Genomic DNA, 18,171 nt, shown 5'->3' on the forward strand with positions numbered 1-18,171 from the left:
ACTACCACCTTCGGCTATGACTACCTTTGGAGCAGGGAATTACTATGAATGCAATTTCTACAATCAATTTAGAAAGGCAGGATATCCTGACTCTGATCTGCTCTTGTCTTCTCAGTATTTATGTGAATGGTCCAGGTGATTTTCTGAGCTCCAGTGGAGATCCCCAGGAAGTTAATGGTAAGAGAATCAGCAAGGATAATGCACTGAATATATTACTGACCAGTGAGAAGCCGATGCCTGAATGAAATATAGATCATACTACATGCAGGCTTAGGCCGCTTCAATTGCTAGTGAATGGAATTCAGTATTGTTCAATCACCAGTGACTATACCTATTCTGATCTGATAATGGAAGAAAGATGGTTGATTGTTGGGCTGAGGACACTGCTCCACCTGCGAGTGAAGAACTGCAAGCCTAGTGTTTGGGGTCCTTTCATGGGATAGTGAGGGGATCGATCCTGAAGATCAAAGCCTGAAGGTCAATCAGAAATCCAGAAGCTAAAGTCCGATGGCCGAAGCCTGGAGACTGGAGGCCCAGCGGGCTCTCCTGGGGTCGGAGGACTGCCCTCTGCGATGTGTGGGAGGGAGGAAAGGGTCTTGTTTTGCTGTTGTTGTTTCGTTACTTGTTGTGTTCTGTTTCATTGAGTTCTGTGTTGTCCTACTAGGCGTTGTGGACATGCTGTGTTGGCGCCAGAACGTTTGGGGATACCTGCGGGCCACCTCCAGCACACCCTTATGTATTGGTCATGAATGCAAACAGCCCATTTCACTGTGTGTTTTGATGTTTCAATGTACTTATGACAAATAAAGCTAATTTTCAATCTTTAATCTTAAAAAAGAGCAATCACCCCAGAAGCTGAAGGCCATGCTGGAAACTGCTGACTGTTGGATCAGTCAATGCTTCTGTAATGCCCTGGTTCATATGGTTCATATTTTTTCTCTGTTATGCTTTTCCGTTCTCTGTGTAAGCTGCTTGTTTGATATTACTGTTGAAGATAAGAGATAGGAGAAATGTGTGCCATCGAATTGGGGTGAACGGATTCAGGGGAGGTTTCGCTGGTGAGGGACACTAAGGTTGGGCTTGGGGCCTTTGACAGGGGAGAAGAGGTCGGAGGAGTCGACCCGGAGTGGTCAATGAAGTTTGGAGAGATCGAAGGTGTTGTATTCTTTACACGTACCGTGGGTTACTAAGAACAAACCATATTCTGGAAGAATTAAAACTAGAACGTTTATTTACAACAGCAAACAGCAAGCATGCCTTTAACATACAGTTTCTAGATCAGTCTGTCATTTCTGCGCATGCTCCCGACTCCATCCAATCACGTTCTTACACGTGATATGTGATATCACCACAGGAGGATCGGTGAAGGCGAAACCATGAGTTCCAACTTGTGCACATTAGACTTTCATTTAAAATGGGCCCTTTTCTTTTTTTGCTTTTTCTTTACTAACACTTTAGTCAAATTAAGAATTATAAACCTAAATCTGTTAATTGTATGCAATGTACCGTCTGTTATTTTGTGGTACTTATTTGTAACAGGGTAACAAATCACGCAGCATCCACCCAAACAGGGGGATTTGGGGGGCCTGCACTTCAATCTCCCACGTTTGGCGGGGCCGGAGGGTGTCTTCCCTAGACTTACGCAGCCGAACTCAGAGTGTCACATATAATTAACACTAAAAATGTCAGCTGGTCCACAGTAAGGAAGCTGCACAGCAGAATGCATACATTTTTAAACAGTTCCAGTGGACACATAATCCAAGTGTCCGTATATTCCTGGAGCAATTCCACTCTTCACCTGAGTTATAATAATCACATCAAGAATAGCTGTCATTTCAGCTGTCAAAACTTAAAGCTGAAATAACCACTCCCTAAACCTCTTTCCTTAAAGATACCTCCTTAACCCTATTCATCTGACCGTCCACATTACTATGATCAGGGAGGTGGTACAGGAGCCTGAAGACCCACACCCAAAGTCAGACATCCCATCTCTCCCGGAAGTTCCGGGAGTCTCCCGCATATTAATAGTGGCTCCCTAACCCCCGCAAATTATATACAATATCACAGAAATCAATTATTTGGGAGTGAGCGAGCGAGAAAGCAAGCAAGAGCACGAGAGAGTGAGAGAGAGCGCGCCATGGCAGAGTTTTCTAAAATAAAAGGAAATATAAAATGTATGTCACCCCAGACTACACTAAAGTGTACCCCTGCCTAACAGGGGTCAAAAATAATGACAGTGTTGCTCACTGCACCGTTTGCAACAGTGACTTTTCTATTGCCCATGGTGGGTTAAGACTGTAACAGATGTGTTGAGGTGAGTTTAGCAGGTATCATTCGTTCATTAGCATAGCTAACGTTATTTAAACTAGCTGGCTAGCTGCTAAGGAGCTACTCTATTGCAGACATCCCACCTCTCCTGGAAGTCTCCCGCAAATTGATGGTGCTACCTCTCTGAAATGAGTTTTTGTAGGGTGGGATGTCTGCGCAAAGTTTTTGGAACAGAGTCTTCCCCTCCGCCAGCAGAGTTTTGAAGCAGTCCATTCTTTGTCTTGTTACTTCTTGCTCATTATTTATTGCTATTTATTTATATTTGCATTTGCACAGTGTGTTGTTCATTAATCCTGTTTACAGTTACTGTTCCATAGATTTGTTGAGTATGCCCGCAGGAAAAAGAATCTCAAGTGTGCGTGGTGACATGTATGCATTCTAATAAAATTTTATTTTGAACTCACGAAAACTGCCTTATTATTCCTCTTTTGCACTGTAACTTACAATATTTTTTAATGTCTTGCTCTGTACTGCTGCTGCAAAACAACAAATTTCATGACACATCAGCAATAATAAACCTGATTCTGAAGGTTTTGATCCTTTGTTTTGAAAGTTTCTTGTGTTGCTCATTATCAAATCAGTTTGGTGAAATAAATGCCTTGTGATGCTTGCTACCTTAAAGGCATCAAATAAATGTCACACTATCAAGAGAAGACAGACCTTGGACTAGATTGTTTAGAACTGGCAACACTCCAGTAATTTAATAACAAGCATTGAGGGCAGTTTTGGGCCCCTTATCTTAGAAAGGATGTGCTGAAACTGGCGAGAGTTTAAAGGAAAATGATTCCAGGATTGAATAGTTTGTCATATGATGAGCATTTGATGGCTCTGGGCCTGTACTCATTAGAATTCAGAAGAATGAGGGGTGACCTTATTGAAACCTATCGAATGGTGAAAGGTCTTGATTGAGAGGATGTGGAGCTGATGTTTCCTATGGTGGGTCTAAGACCAGAGGACACAGCCTCAGAATAGAGGGGCATCCTTTTTGAATGCAGATGAGGAGGAATTTCTTTAGCCAGAGAGCAGTGAGTGTGGAATTCTTTACCACAGGCAGCTGTGGAGACCAATTCCGCTCCTAATTAACGGTTCTCCTTTTCTATTCCAACTGTTTGCTTTGTCCACTAGCCAAAATCAAGAAATAAAATGTGCTCAACGCACTCAAAAATCAGCGCGATTTTTCGAGTCCTGTTCTTAAAGCTACCATCGATACTTCCCGGAGATCGAAGCATCGAAAAGTGCATTGCAGTTGAAGCAAATTTACTGCACAGAAAGTGCTTAACCTTCAAATAAAGTAATATGAATTGAACGGAAAGGCCATGCTCTGATCCGGCGGAACTATTATAGTTACATAGGGCTGACAACTGACTAAAATTCAGCGCAGAAGCGTTGCTTCCACAGCGTCCTCCAGCAGCCACCGTACGTGGGTGAAGTAGGAAGTCTGCAGGAGGCTCTGAGAGCGCCGGACATTTGAGTGACGGGCTGTCAGCTTCCGTTGCCATGGGGCTCCCGGGCTACGTTCCATTGTTGCTGGCGCTGAGCTCCTATGACCGAGGAGCGGTTGCCCAGGTGCCCCTGGTGCTCAATACGTGGGGCTTTGCAGACGCTGCGCAGCGGGGTGAGTGCTGTTTAAGTGCTGTCAGCATGGAGGGAAACCAGTTACTTCCTATCTCTCAAACTTTGCAGACAGTGTGACTTGGCTTGACCACAGGCATTGCACGCTCATTCGTTATTTATTGTTCTTAATGTCGAGTCCCGATGCTGTTGTAGGAAATGTGGTCGGCTGTTAAATGCATTCTCCGCGTATAGGATGGAGTGGGCAAGATCGAGCGTTTAGTGCCCTTCTTCCATTTACCCTTAAGGAGTTCGCAGCTACTGCCTTCAAAATTGCGGACCCCACTGTGAAGTACAGTACAGTCAGATGGGGTGCTCCAGAATTCGGTGGAGTGATATGTTTCTCTGCCAGTGATATATTTGTAAGCCGGGATAGTAATTAAGCAGCGAACTTGCAAGTGGTGATGTTCCTCTTGTCCATGACTTTCACGGGACAAAAGGTGCAGAATGGGCATAGACATACGGCCCACTGGGTTTGTGCTAGCCATTGATAATCTTTTTAAAAACTATTTTTAAAAAATTCTTCCCACATGCTCAGTAATTTCCTCCAGGGCAGTTTAATGCTACCAACTGACAAGTCTTTGGAATGCAGTAGGAAACTCCATGCAGTCACAGAGAGAATGAGCAAGCTCCACACAGACGATTAGTCAGCACCAAGACGGGAAGATGTTCCTGCGGTGCTCTGAGATACGAAGCCTCTTCGCCAGTGAGCTGCCCTTCACCCCCCCCACACACACACACACACCTCCAGACCCATCACCCTATTTCTTTCCCCTCCCGAACGCACTCCATCTGCCCATCACCCCATAGGTCTCTCACAGGGCCCCTCCACCTACTGTCCCACCTCCCCAGTTGACTCCATGCTCCTCCTTCCTGTCCTTTCAGATTCCGTCAGGTGCAGCCCTTTGTCACCTCCCCCTATCACATTCCAGCCTCTGCAGTTGTTTCTAATCCACACCTCCTCACTTGGATCTGCTTCTCACTTACCAGCTCTTGCCCCAGCCCTTCCCTCTCTTAGACAAGCTATATCTTTAGGTCCAGGTGAAGGCTCCTGACCCACAGCTGGACCTGCTGAGTTCCTGCAGCATCCATCAGGAAGGAGAGACAGAAGCCTGAAGGCACACAGTCAGCGATACAGGAACAGCTTCTTCCCCTCTGCCATATGGTTCATAAATGGACATTGAACCTGTGAACACTACATCACTTTTTAAAATATATTATTTCTGTTTTTGGACTACATTTAATCTATTTAGTATACATAAATATACTTACTGATATTGTTTTACTTATTTTTCCCTTCTATATTATCGTGTATTGCATTGAACTGCTGCTGCTAAGTTAGCAAATTTCACGACACATGCCTGTGATAATAAACCTGATTCTGATTCTTATTTTCCGCTTCAACTGCCTTGACATTAGGGCTAAAAATGTATCTACTCCGGGACTATCTCTTCAACTGTTGTATTATTCTCCTTTTAGCACTGGCCAGTGCAAACACCCTTATCAGCCAAGGACTTTAACTAAGCCTGACCTGCAGCACTGAGATGTGAAGGTTATGTGTCCTGATTTGTAAAGTCAGCATAAAAGGTACAATATAATTGCAACATTGAAAGTGGTGTAGCGATGGCTACACACAGCGCTAGAATAACCACACGGAGTCAGAGAGTTAGAGTTGCGATGAAAGAGATTTATTCAAACTTTGCGGCCTGCTTTAAAGCCTTCCCGTTCCCGCCCTCCCTGGGCGGGATTGCTGTGGGGAATGCATATTCCCAGACCCTTTCTGCGCGCGGGATTTTCCCCCTGCTGGTAAAGATGGCCTGGCGCCCTTTTTGGGGCCGGGCCTCTGCCTGCGCGCGCTGTTGTGAGCCGGTTCGTGTGTGCCAGAAAGTGGGTCGCCACAGTGGTATTGATTACAGAGCAATCAAAACATCATCGAGCAACAAATACTGTTGCAATACTCCAATTCTTTTCAAAATAGCATTGTTAACATATTTAAAAACGCAAACACGAGGAAGTCTGCAGATACTGGAATTTCAAGCAACACACACTTAAGTTGCAGGTGAACGCAGCAGGCCAGGCAGCATCTCTAGGAAGAGGTACAGTCGACGTTTCGGGCCGAGACCCTTCGTCAGGACTAACTGAAGGAAGAGCTAGTAAGAGATTTGAAAGGGGGAGGGGGAGGGGGAGATCCGAAATGATAGGAGAAGACAGGAGGGGGAGGGATGGAGCCAAGAGCTGGACAGTTGATTAGCAAAAGGGATATGAGAGGATCATGGGACAGGAGGCCTACGGAGAAAGAAAGGGGGAGGGGAGGAAAAAGCCCAGAGGATGGGCAAGGGGTATAGTGAGAGGGACAAAGGGAGAAAAAGGAGAGAGAGAAAAAGAATGTGTGTATATAAATAAATAACGGATGGGGTACGAGGGGGAGGTGGGGCCTTAGCAGAAGTTTGAGTAGTCAATGTTCATGCCATCAGGCTGGAGGCTACCCAGACGGAATATAAGGTGTTGTTCCTCCAACCTGAGTGTGGCTTCATCTTTACAGTAGAGGAGGCCGTGGATAGACATATTAGAATGGGAATGGGATGTGGAATTAAAATGTGTGGCTACTGGGAGATCCTGCTTTCTCTGGCGGACAGAGCGTAGATGTTTAGTGAAATGATCTCCCAGTCTGCGTCGGGTCTCACCAATATATAGAAGGCCACGTCGGGAGCACCGGATGCAGTATATCATCCCAGCGGACTCACAGGTGAAGTGTCGCCTCACCTGGAAGAACTGTCTGGGGCCCTGAGTGGTGGTAAGGGAGGAAGTGTAAGGGCATATGTAGCACTTGTTCCACGTACAAGGATAAATGCCGGGAGGGAGATCGGTGGGGAGGGATTGGGGGGTACGAATGGACAAGGGAGTTGCGTAGAGAGTGATCCCTGCGGAAAGCGTGGTGGGGGGGAGGGAAAGATGTGCTTAGTGGTGGGATCCCGTTGGAGGTGGCGGAAGTTACGGAGAATAATATGTTGGACCTGGAGGCTGGTGGGGTGGTAGGTGAGGACCAGGGGAACCCTATTCCTAGTGGGGTGGTGGGAGGATGGAGTGAGAGCAGATGTGCGTGAAATGGGAGAGGTGTGTCTGAGAGCAGAGTTGATGGTGGAGGAAGGGAAGCCCCTTTCTTTAAAAAAGGAGAACATCTCCCTCATCCTGGAATGAAAAGCCTTGTCCTGAGAGCAGATGCGGCAGAGACAGAGGAATTGCGAGAAGGGGATGGCATTTTTGCAAGAGACAGGGTGAGAAGAGGAATAGTCCAGATAGCTGTGAGAGTCAATAGGCTTATAGTAGACATCAGTAGATAAGCTGTCTCCAGAGACAGAGACAGAAAAATCTAGAAAGGGCAGGGAGGTGTCGGAAATGGACCAGGTAAACTTGAGAGCAGGGTGAAAGTTGGAGGCAAAGTTAATGAGCTCAGCATGCGTGCAGGAAGCAGCGCCAATGCAGTCGTTGATGTAGCGAAGGAAAAGTGGGGAACAGATACCAGAATAGGTTTGGAACATAGATTGTTCCACAAACCCAACAAAAAGGCAGGCATAGCTAGGACCCATACGGGTGCCCATGGCTACACCTTTAGTTTGGAGGAAGTGGGAGGAGCCAAAGAAGAAATTATTAAGAGTAAGGCCTAATTCTGCTAGATGGAGCAGAGTGGTGGTAGACAGAAACTGGTTAGGTCTAGAATCCAAAAAGAAGCGGAGAGCTTTGAGACCTTCCTGATGGGGGATGGAAGTATATAGGGACTGGATATCCATGGTGAAAATAAAGCGGTGGGGGCCAGGGAACTTAAAATCATCAAAAAGTTTAAGAGCGTGAGAAGTGTCACGAGCATAGGTGGGAAGGGATTGAACAAGGGGGGATAAAACAGTGTCGAGGTATGCAGAAGTGAGATTGGTGGGGCAGGAGCAAGCTGAGACAATAGGTCTACCAGGGCAGGCAGGTTTATGGATCTTGGGTAGGAGGTAGAAACGGGAAGTGCAGGGTGTGGGAAATATAAGGTTGGTAGCAGTGGATGGGAGATCCCCTGAGCTGATAAAGTCGGTGATGGTGTGGGAGACAATGGCCTGGTGCTCCTTAGTGGGGTCACGATCGGGTAAATAAGAGGAGGTATGCGCAATACGTCGCTGTTCCTCGGCAAGGTAGAGGTCAGTACGCCAGACTACAACAGCACCCCCCCTATGGGCGGGTTTAATAGTAAGGTTAGGATTAGTGCGGTGGGAGTGGAGAGCACAGCGTTGGAAGGAGTAAAGTTGGAATGGGAACAAGGTGCGGTAAAGTCGAGACGGTTGGTGTCCCTTTGGCAGTTAGCAATAAAGAGATCCAGAGCAGGCAGAAGACCAGAGCGGGGTGCCCATGAAGAGGAGGAGGGTTGAAGACAGAAGAAGGGATCATTGGTGGGGGTGGAAGAGTCCTTGCCAAAGAAGTAGGCTCGAAGACAGAACCGGCGGAAGAAGAGTTCCGTGTCATGGCGAACGCGGAACTCGCTGAGGTGTGGGCGAAGGGGGACAAAGGTGAGGCCTTTACTGAGGACAGAGCGTTCTGCCTCAGACAGTTGAAGGTCAGAGGGGATGGTAAAAACCCGGCATGGATGAGAGCTAGGATCAGAGGGGGCAGGGGGAGGCATCTCCCCCTCGTACCCCATCTGTTATTTATTTATATACACACATTCTTTTTCTCCATCTCACTATACCCCTTGCCCATCCTCTGGGCTTTCCCCCCCTCTCCCCGTTTTCTTTCTCCATAGGCCTCCTGTCCCATGATCCTCTCATATCCCTTTTGCCAATCACCTGTCCAGCTCTTGGCTCCATCCCTCCCCCTCCTGTCTTCTCCTATCATTTCGGATCTCCCCCTCCCCCTCCCACTTTCAAATCTCCTACTATCTCTTCTTTCATTTAGTCCTGACGAAGGGTCTTGGCCCGAAACGTCGACTGTACCTCTTCCAATAGAGCTGCCTGGCCTGCGGCGTTCACCAGCAACTTTGATGTGTGTTGCTTGTTAACAAATTGTTCCCTAGGTACAGATTTGATTTGTTGACCTGCGGTATATTGATGATAGGGAGCCAAGGTGGAAGAAAAGTTCTGCCTGTGCATACCAACTTGTGATCTGGGAATCTCCACCCGAAGGCATTCACATAGTTTATTATTTTGATCTTTTAAATTTAAATCCATCAACTTTTATTTGTGAGGCCTGCAGCAATGCAAGGAAATTATGCAGAGTGAAGACCAAAAATAAGAATGAGTGTGAATTGTGCTTAATAAAATGGAACTGCTTGACATTCAGATTTGCAAACTGGTAATGACTGATATGATGGACTTGGTGCTACATCGGCTAAGAAAATCGTTATTGGTGCGCCAGGGAGGTTTTACATCTGCAACATTAGAATCAAAGTTAACTTTTTTTTCTCGAGTTCAACCCATTAAGGCGGGAGGAGAGAGCAGCACACTGCGCGTGTGCAGCTTTCCAGTGAAAATTGATACCGTATCCATTAAATAGGGGCCGTGGACAATTCTGATTTGATGGAGTGGGACATGAAAGTACAGAGGAACATCTGGAGAAATTTCTGAAATGCTCGTCCGCTGCTGTTGTTACTGCATGGTCGGGAATCTTTCGGAGGGAAGGCCTCAAAATCCCCTGCTTTGCCTGCTGTTGGCGACCGAGATTGAGGTCGAATTGTTCGGACAGAGATGGCGCTCTGTACTCGGTGTCGGAGAGCTGATCAGATCTCGAAGTTTTCGGATGACTCAGAGTCGGACTGTGGTCAGCATGGCAGGGAGAGTTCTTCCTTCTCCCGTCTGCATGAGATGTGGGACATTTGAGAGACTTTGAACTTCACTGTGCTCATGGACTTCTTCATCAAGTTATGGTATTGTTGCACTGTTGGAACTATATGTTATAATTATATGGTTTTGTCAGTTTTTTCAGTCTTGGTCTGTCCTGTGTTTTGTGATATTTCACCAGAGGAAATATTGTATCATTTCTTAATGCATGCATTACTAAATGACAAAAGAGGACTGCATGTCTTCATAATCTAATTTTGGTAGCTATTGACCATGTTGTTTTTTTGCTGAATATTTTCTCCAAAAGTAGCTGTGGAAAATTGCTGATTGTTGTTCTGTTATATTTACCTTTATGAATAGGCTTGTCTTCCCTCATACATCGCTCTCAGTTTTTCTGTATGAATGAAATGACGCTGTTCTAATCTTCCCTGTCATTTATTGAGATACAGCTCAGAGTAGACCCTTCTAGCCCTTTGTGCCGTACCCGCAGTTTAACCCTCGCCTAATCATGGGACAATTTACAGAGACCAATTAACCTGTACGTCTTTGGCCTGTGGGAATCAGAATCAGGTTTATTATCACTGGCATGTGACGTGAAATTTGTTAACTTAGCAGCAGCAGTTCAATGCAATACATAATATGGAAGAGAAAAAAATAAATAAAATAATAATAAATAAATCAATTATAGTATATGTATATTGAATAGATTAAATATGTGCAAAAAACAGAAATACTGTATATTAAAAAATGTGAGGTAGTGTTCAAGGGTTCAATGTCCATTTAGGAATTGGATGGCAGAGGGGAAGAAGCTGTTCCTGAATCGCTGAGTGTGTGCCTTCAGGCTCCTCTACTCCTACCTGATGGTAACAGTGAGAAAAGGGCATGCCCTGGGTGCTGGAGGTCCTTAATAATGGAAGCTGCCTTTCTGAGATATCGCTCCTTGAAGATGTCATGGCTACTTTGTAGGCTAGTACACAAGATGGAGCTGACCAAATTTACAACCCTCTGCAGCTTCTTTCGGTCCTGTGCAGTAGCCCCTCCATACCAGACGGTGATGCAGCCTGTCCGAATGCTCTCCAGGGTACATCTATAGAAGTTTTTGAGTGTATTTGTTGACATGCCAAATCTCTTCAAATTTCGCCATCTTGTCTTCTTTATAAATACATCAATATGTTGAGACCAGGTTAGATCCTCAGAGATCTTGACACCCAGGAACTTGAAACTGCTCACTCTCTCCACTTCTGATCTCTCTATGAGGATTGGTATGTGTTCCTTCATCTTACACTTCCTGAAGTCCACAATCAGCTCTTTTGTCTTACTGACGTTGAGTGCCAGGTTGTTGCTGCGGCACTACTTGACGAGTTGGCATATTTTACTCCTGTATGCCCTCTCATCACCACCTGAGATTCTACCAACAATGATTGTATCGTCAGCAAATTCAGAGATGGTATTTGAACTATGCCTAGCCACACAGTCATGGGTATATAGAGAGTAGAGCAGTGGGCTAAGCACACACCCCTGAGGTGTGCCAGTGTTGATCATCAGCGAGGAGGATATTTTATCACCAATCCGCACAGATTGTGGTCTTCTGGTTAGGAAGTAGAGGAGCCAATTGCAGAGGGAGGTACAGAGGCCCAGGCTCTACAACTTTTTAAATCAGGTTTGTGGGGATGATAGTATTAAATGCTGAGCTATAGTCGATGAGCAGCATCCTGACATAAGTGTTTGTGTTGTCCAGGTGGTCTAAAGCCGTATGGAGAGCCATTGAGATTGCATCCACTGTTGACCTATTTGACGGTAGGCAAATTGAAATGGGTCCAGGGTCCTTGCTGCGGCAGGAGTTCAGTCTGGTCATGACCAACCTCTCAAAGTGTCTCATCACTGTAGATGGGACTGCTACCAGGTGATAATCATTTAAGGCAGCTCATATTCTTCTTAGGCACAGATATAATTGTTGCCTTTTTAAAGCAAGTGGGAACTTCTTTCCGTAGCAGTGAGAGGTTGAAAATGTCCTTGAGTACTCCCGCTAGTTGGATGGCACAGGTTTTCAGAGCCTTACCAGGTACTCCATTGGGACCTTCCGCCTTGTGAGGGTTCACTCTCTTTAAAGACAGTCTAGCATTGGACTCTGAGACAGAGATCACGGGGTCATCAGGTGCAGCAGAGATCTTCATAGCTGTAGTTGTGTTCTCCCTTTCAGAGCGGGCATAGAAGATGTTGAGTTCATCTGGTAATGGAGCATCGCTGCCATTCATGCTATTGGGTTTCGCTTTGTAGGAAGTAATATCTTGCAAACCCTGCCAGAGTTGCCGTGCATCCGATGTCACCCCCAACCTCATTTGAAATTGTCTCTTCACCCTTGAAATAGCCCTCTGCAAATCATACCTGGTTTTCTGGTATAGGTCTGGGTCGCCACACTTGAATGCCACAGATCTAGCCTTCAGCAGACAATGTACCTCCTGGTTCATCCACGGCTTTTGGTTTGGGAATGTACAGTAAGTCTTTATAGGCACACACTCATGCACACAGGTTTTAATGAAGTCGGTAACAACTGCAGCATACTCCTCCAGGTTCGAAGATGAATCCCCGATTACAGTCCAGTCCACCGACTCAAAGCAGTCCTGTAGGCGCTCTTGTGCTTCCTTTGTCCATAACCTTGTTGGTCGTCGCTCCTGGTGCTGCAGCCTTCAGTCTCTGCCTATACGCAGGGAGTAGCAACCAAAGCACGCGGAGGAAACTCACACCATCACGGGGAGAACGTACAAACTGCTTACAGGCAGTGCCAGGAATTGAACCTGGGTTGCCTGTACTGTAGAGTGTCATGCTAACCACTCTACTACCGTACCGCCCCTTATCATGTCCATCTCTAAACTGTGACAGACACGTTTACACGATGGCTTTATTTATTTGTTTACAAAATGAATTGTTGGGCAATCGTAGCATTTATTGTTCACCTGATTGTCTCTGAATGATTATTAAGAGATAACTGCACTTGTCAGTTTGGAATTATATGCACATGGGACGAATGAGTAAGCAGATTTAATTTCCTAAAGAAGGTGTGTATCGTTTTAAAGTTATTCTGTTATTGTTCCTCGCCACGCCTTGTGGCGCATCGGGAGGCACTAAAGGTAATGTACTGTTAGGGAGATGAGGCTGAGTACAGGGCTACAATAGGAAACTTTGTCACATGGTGTGAGCAGAATTATCTGCAGCTTAATATGAAAAAGGCTAAGGAGCTGGTGGTAGACCTGAGGAGAGCTAAGATACTGGTGACCCCTGTTTCCATCCAGGGGGTCAGTGTGAACATGGTGGAGGATTACAAATACCTGGGGATACGAATTGACAATAAACTGGACTGGTCAAAGAGCACTGAGGCTGTCTACAAGAAGGGTCAGAGCCGACTCTATTTCCTGAGGAGACTGAGGTCCTTCAACATCTGCCGGACGATGCTGATGTTCTACGAGTCTGTGGTGGCCAGTGCTATCATGTTTGCTGTTGTGTGCTGGGGCAGCAGGCTGAGGGTAGCAGACACCAACAGAATCAACAAACTCATCCGTAAGGCCAGTGATGCTGTGGGGATGGAACTGGACTCTCTCACGGTGGTGTCTGAAAAGAGGATGCTGTCTAAGTTGCATGCCATCTTGGTCAATGTCTCCCATCCACTACATAATGTACTGGGTGGGCACAGGAGTACATTCAGCCAGAGACTCATTCCACCGAGATGCAGCACAGAGCGTCATAGGAAGTCATTCCTGCCTGTGGCCATCAAACTTTACAACTCCTCCCTTGGAGGGTCAGACACTCTGAGCCAATAGGCTGGTCCTGGACTTATTTCATAATTTACTGGTATAATTTACATACTAATATTCAACTATTTATGGTTCTATTACTATTTATTATTTATGGTGCAACTGTAACAAAAACCAATTTCCCCCGGGATCAATAAAGTATGACTATGACTATGACATTATTAAAGCATATCTGATTTATTGAATTTAGTTTAAATGTCACATTGTCTTGGCGGAATTCACATGTATGGTACTGTGCAAAAGTCTTAGGCATATATATCTAGCTAGAATGCCTACGACTTTTGCCCAGTAATGTAGTAATTTTATGTATTGCACTGTACAGCTGCCACAAAAAAAATTCTTGAGATATGTGAGTGATGATAAATCTGATTCTGATATGGGTCTCTATTGTGGACGGAGAGTGGGAAAGAGGGCAGGGAAAGGGGAATCATGGTTGGGGAGAGGGAAGGGAGTGGGAAGCAGTAAAGAGGCATTGAGAATGGAATTGAGGAATTAAATGAGCTTGCCTGGTGTTTCAGGGTTGAGTGTGCCTCCCCCCGGGCACTCGTTCTCTGTCACCTGTCCCACACCCCTCCCGCGGCAGTCGGTCCACCCTCGTCATTCCCAACGTCCTTTGCTCCCACCAGATCTACGGACTTGCTCTCTGCTCCACGTTGTCAAATACGGTACTGTGCAAAATCCTCAGGGTAAGTGCAAGCAGGCTGTTTCCACTGGGGGTGGGTGAGACAAGAACTAGAGGTCGTGGGCTAACACTGAAAGGTGAAATGTTTTAGGAGAACATGAGGGGGAATGTCTTCACTCAGAAGGTCGTGAGAGTGTGGAACGAGCTGCCAATAAAAGTGGTGGGCTGTCATATTACTGTCATATCTGCTTCCACTACTTAATTCATTCTTGCCCAATATTCACTGGTTTGCATTTTCTTGATCGGTTAAACTCTACATGGCATGTGCTTGAAGTACGGAGTTTAAGCCACTTCTATAAAATTGCCAAGACACAATGTCAAATGTGTAGTTGAGAATTTAGGAGCTTTATTTCATAAAAAATGCCTTTATTTATTTCTGCGATTAGCCAATTAAGTGATTGTGTCATGATCCAATTAGTGTTAAGGCATCATGTATATCAAGAACATGAGAAGGAAGAGCCTAATACCCAATGTATCAAGGCTTATCTCCATGTCCTTTCTCTGCACTGTTCCCGTATCCCTCATTTTCCTTAATATCCAGAAATCTGTAGCTCTCTGTTTTGTATGAACTTCCACAATGCTCAATAATAGAGGAAAAAAACTTCATCTCAATTCTAAGTGAGACATCCTTTATTCAGAGATTGGAATTTCTTGATTTGGCCCCCTGAGCAAAGTGAAATATACTCCTTCCATCTTGCCCATCGAGCTCTGTGAGAACTTTGTACTTGTATGTCTTAGAGTAACACATACAAGATGTCGGAGGGTTTCAGCAGGTCAGGAAACATCTATGGAGAGAAATAAAGAGTCAGAGTTTCGGGCTGGGTCCTTTCATTAGGATTGGAAAGGAAGGGGGAAGAAGCCAGAATAAGAAGGTTGTGGGAGGGGGGTGCTAGTACAAGGTAGCAGGTGAGAGGGAAGGTAGATGGGTGGGGGAGGGGAGATGAAGTGAGAAACTGGGAGGTGATAGGTGGAGAAGGTAAAGGGCTGAAGAAGAACACATTTGATAGGAGAGGAAAGTGGACCATGAGAGAAAGGGAAGGAAGAGGGGCACCAGTGTGGGAGTGTTAGGCAGGTGAGTAGAACTGGTAAGAGGGGAACCAGATTGGGGAATGGAAAAGGAAGTGGGGGGGGGGGAAGAAATTGCATGAAGTTGGAGAAACCAATGTTCAAGCAATTATAGTTCTCATTTTTCTGAATACTGGAAAATATCAAAGGACAATCCTACCCTGATTAAAAGCAGACATGACCCCCTATCCTGACAAAACTGTGCAAGTTGGTTTTAATATTTTAATTTTTATTTCTTCACTTAATGAATTGTCAGAATAAGTTTATTTCCGTTCAAAATACTTGCACAACACAATTTTTTGTCAACCCGTGGAAAGATTTGGTCCCAGCTCTTTACGTATTTGGGATTAATTTCTATGTGCTTTATGTTTAGCATGGAGTACTCTTGCCTCTGGGGGTTCAGCTCTGGATGCAGTGGAACAAGGGTGCAGGCAATGTGAAGTCGAGCAGTGCGATGGCACTGTGGGGTATGGAGGAAGCCCGGATGAACTTGGGGAGACAACACTGGATGCAATGATAATGAATGGGTAAGAATTATGCCTGATCACTGTAACATAATGGGAATCTACTGTATCTATTTAGAAATTAAATTTTAGTGCTGATATACATTGGTTTACCATGACCCGCAATAACATGGAGGGTGACTAACATTCCGTACAGTACTATAGTGGTTAGCGTAACGCTTTACACAGAGACAGCTGTAAGATTGGGGTTCCGTTTCAATTTCTATCTATAAGGAGTTAATACTCCCTCCCCGTGACTGTTTGGTTTCTTCTGGTTACTCCGGTTTCCTCCCCCATTCCAAAGATGTAAGGGTTAGGGTTAGTTGTGGGCATGCTTTATTGGCGCAGGAAGCGTGACAACACTTGCAGTCTGCCCTCAGCACATCCTCAGACTTGTGTTGGTCTTTGGCGTAAACAACACATTTCACTATATTTCAATGTACACGTGACAAATAAAGCTAATCGTAATCTTCCATTTTGTGTGTTAAATGTAAAGCAAAACTTCAAAATTTTGCCATGTCATTTCAAAAAGCAAAATCTGCGGGTAGAGTTGTAGAGCTCTACAGCAGAGAAATAAACCCTTCGGCCTATCTAGTTTATGCCTACTTCTTCGACCTACACCCAGACCATAGCCCTCCATTCCTGTACCATTTACGTACCTATTCAAACTTCAAAGTTCAAAGTAAATTTATTATCAAAGTACATATATATCACCTGAGATTCATTCTTTGCAGCATACTCAATAAATCCAATAACCATAATAGAATCAATGAAAGACTGCACCAACCAGAGCTTATCAATCAATATGAAAAAATAACAAACTATGCAAATACAAAAGGAAAGAAATAATAATCATAATAAATAAATAAGCAATAAATATAGAGAACATGAGATGAAGAGTCCTTGAAAATGAGTCCGTAGGTTGTGGGATGGGGCAAGTGAAGTTAACCTCTGGTTTAACATCCTGGTGGTTGAGGGCTAACTTCCAGAGTTAGTGTGCCTGCTTCTGGCCTATTTCATCTAAACCTTTCCTAACTATGAATGTTTCAAAATGTCCTCAGAATGTTGTAATAGTCTTTTACCCACCTCTGTCACTTCCTCTGGCAGCTCATTCCATATACCTCTGACCCTCTCTGTATGAAAACTTGCTCCTCAGATCTCCTTTAAATCTTTCTCCTCTCAACTTAAACCTTTGCCCTGTAGTTCTTGACTCCCCTAACCTGGGAAAAAAGACGATGACCATTCATCTTACGTATGCTTCTCATGATTTTACAAATTTCCATAAGACCACTTCTTGGCCTGTCCATTTCCCCCTTATAACTTAGTTCCTCTATCCCAGCAACATCCTCGTGAATCTTTTCTGCATCCACTCTAGCTTAATCACATCCTTCATATGGTATGGTGATCAGAACTATGCACAATACTCCAGGTGCGGTCTCACCAATTTACTGAAACCACAGCAGATGCAAACATGAAAATCGAGATCTGTTAATCTGCTTGATAAGGAAATTCATCAGTGTGAGATAACTTATTTTAAAACTCTCTCCAGTAACACAATTGAGGTTGGTGCAGTCGGAGGCCTTCGAAGGATTAAGAGTGCGATCAGTGTTGCTCGGGCAGTGATGGAACACAGTACCCATACACTGTTGGTGGGGGAGTCAGGTAATCCTTTCTCATTCATCTTCGAAAAATAAATTATTTTGCATTGTTGTTGAACTTCCTGCTATGTTAGAATGCCCCAAGTCATACAGCAATGTATAAAGGTAATGAAGTTCCTTGATGTAATGTAGTCATGATATCATGAACAAGAAGCATGCATATCAACATAAAATGTCTGAAGGTTCATGGTATTCAGAACAAAAATGTTGGATAACAATGGCTAAGGCAGCATCAGATTATGACTGATGAAGGGCCTTTGATATGAAGTATCATCTTTTTTTTAGAAACTGTACGGCACAGTACAGGTCTTTTGGCCCACAATTTTGTGCCAACCTATGTGAATCTATTCCATGATCATCTTAACCCTTCTCTCCGACATGGTCCATAACTCTCCATTTTCTTTTGATCCATGTGCAATCTACAAGTCTCTTAAAAGTCCTATTGTATTAGCCAATATCACTAAAGCATCAACCTTTTCTTCCACAGATACCACCTAACCTACAAAGTATTTCCAGTGTTTTCTGATTTTGATGCAAATTAGTGTGATGACATTAGGTGCCAGTTAGTCAAGTTCTTACAATTCCATATTGTCTTTGATTTTCAAAATAATAAGACCATAAGACATTGGAGCAGAACTATGCCATTCAGCCCACTGCGTTGCTCCGCCATTCCATCATGGCTGATCCCGGATCCCACTCAACCCC

At 44.8% G+C, this 18,171-nt stretch overlaps 1 protein-coding gene across 2 annotated transcripts in view; it reads left to right on the plus strand.

Annotated features, from left to right (window-relative positions):
- Nucleotides 1-3,728: 3,728 nt before the first annotated feature.
- The window catches only part of LOC134347188 (N(4)-(beta-N-acetylglucosaminyl)-L-asparaginase-like), a 38,565-nt gene continuing 24,122 nt past the window's right edge, over nucleotides 3,729-18,171 (plus strand). Inside the window, exons 1-3 of one of the 2 annotated variants that reach the window (XR_010018102.1) lie at nucleotides 3,729-3,943; nucleotides 15,679-15,832; nucleotides 17,358-17,470. Coding sequence is in view for 1 of the 2 variants with exons in the window: in XM_063049446.1 (XP_062905516.1) it covers nucleotides 3,826-3,943; nucleotides 15,679-15,832; nucleotides 17,358-17,470 (385 nt within the window). In the remaining variant the exon portion in view is untranslated. The remainder of the gene's footprint in view (nucleotides 3,944-15,678; nucleotides 15,833-17,357; nucleotides 17,471-18,171) is intronic. The other variant, XM_063049446.1, reaches the window with a different exon arrangement.

This window comes from Mobula hypostoma, chromosome 5 (genome assembly GCF_963921235.1).
Source record: "Mobula hypostoma chromosome 5, sMobHyp1.1, whole genome shotgun sequence".
NCBI lineage: Eukaryota > Metazoa > Chordata > Chondrichthyes > Myliobatiformes > Myliobatidae > Mobula > Mobula hypostoma.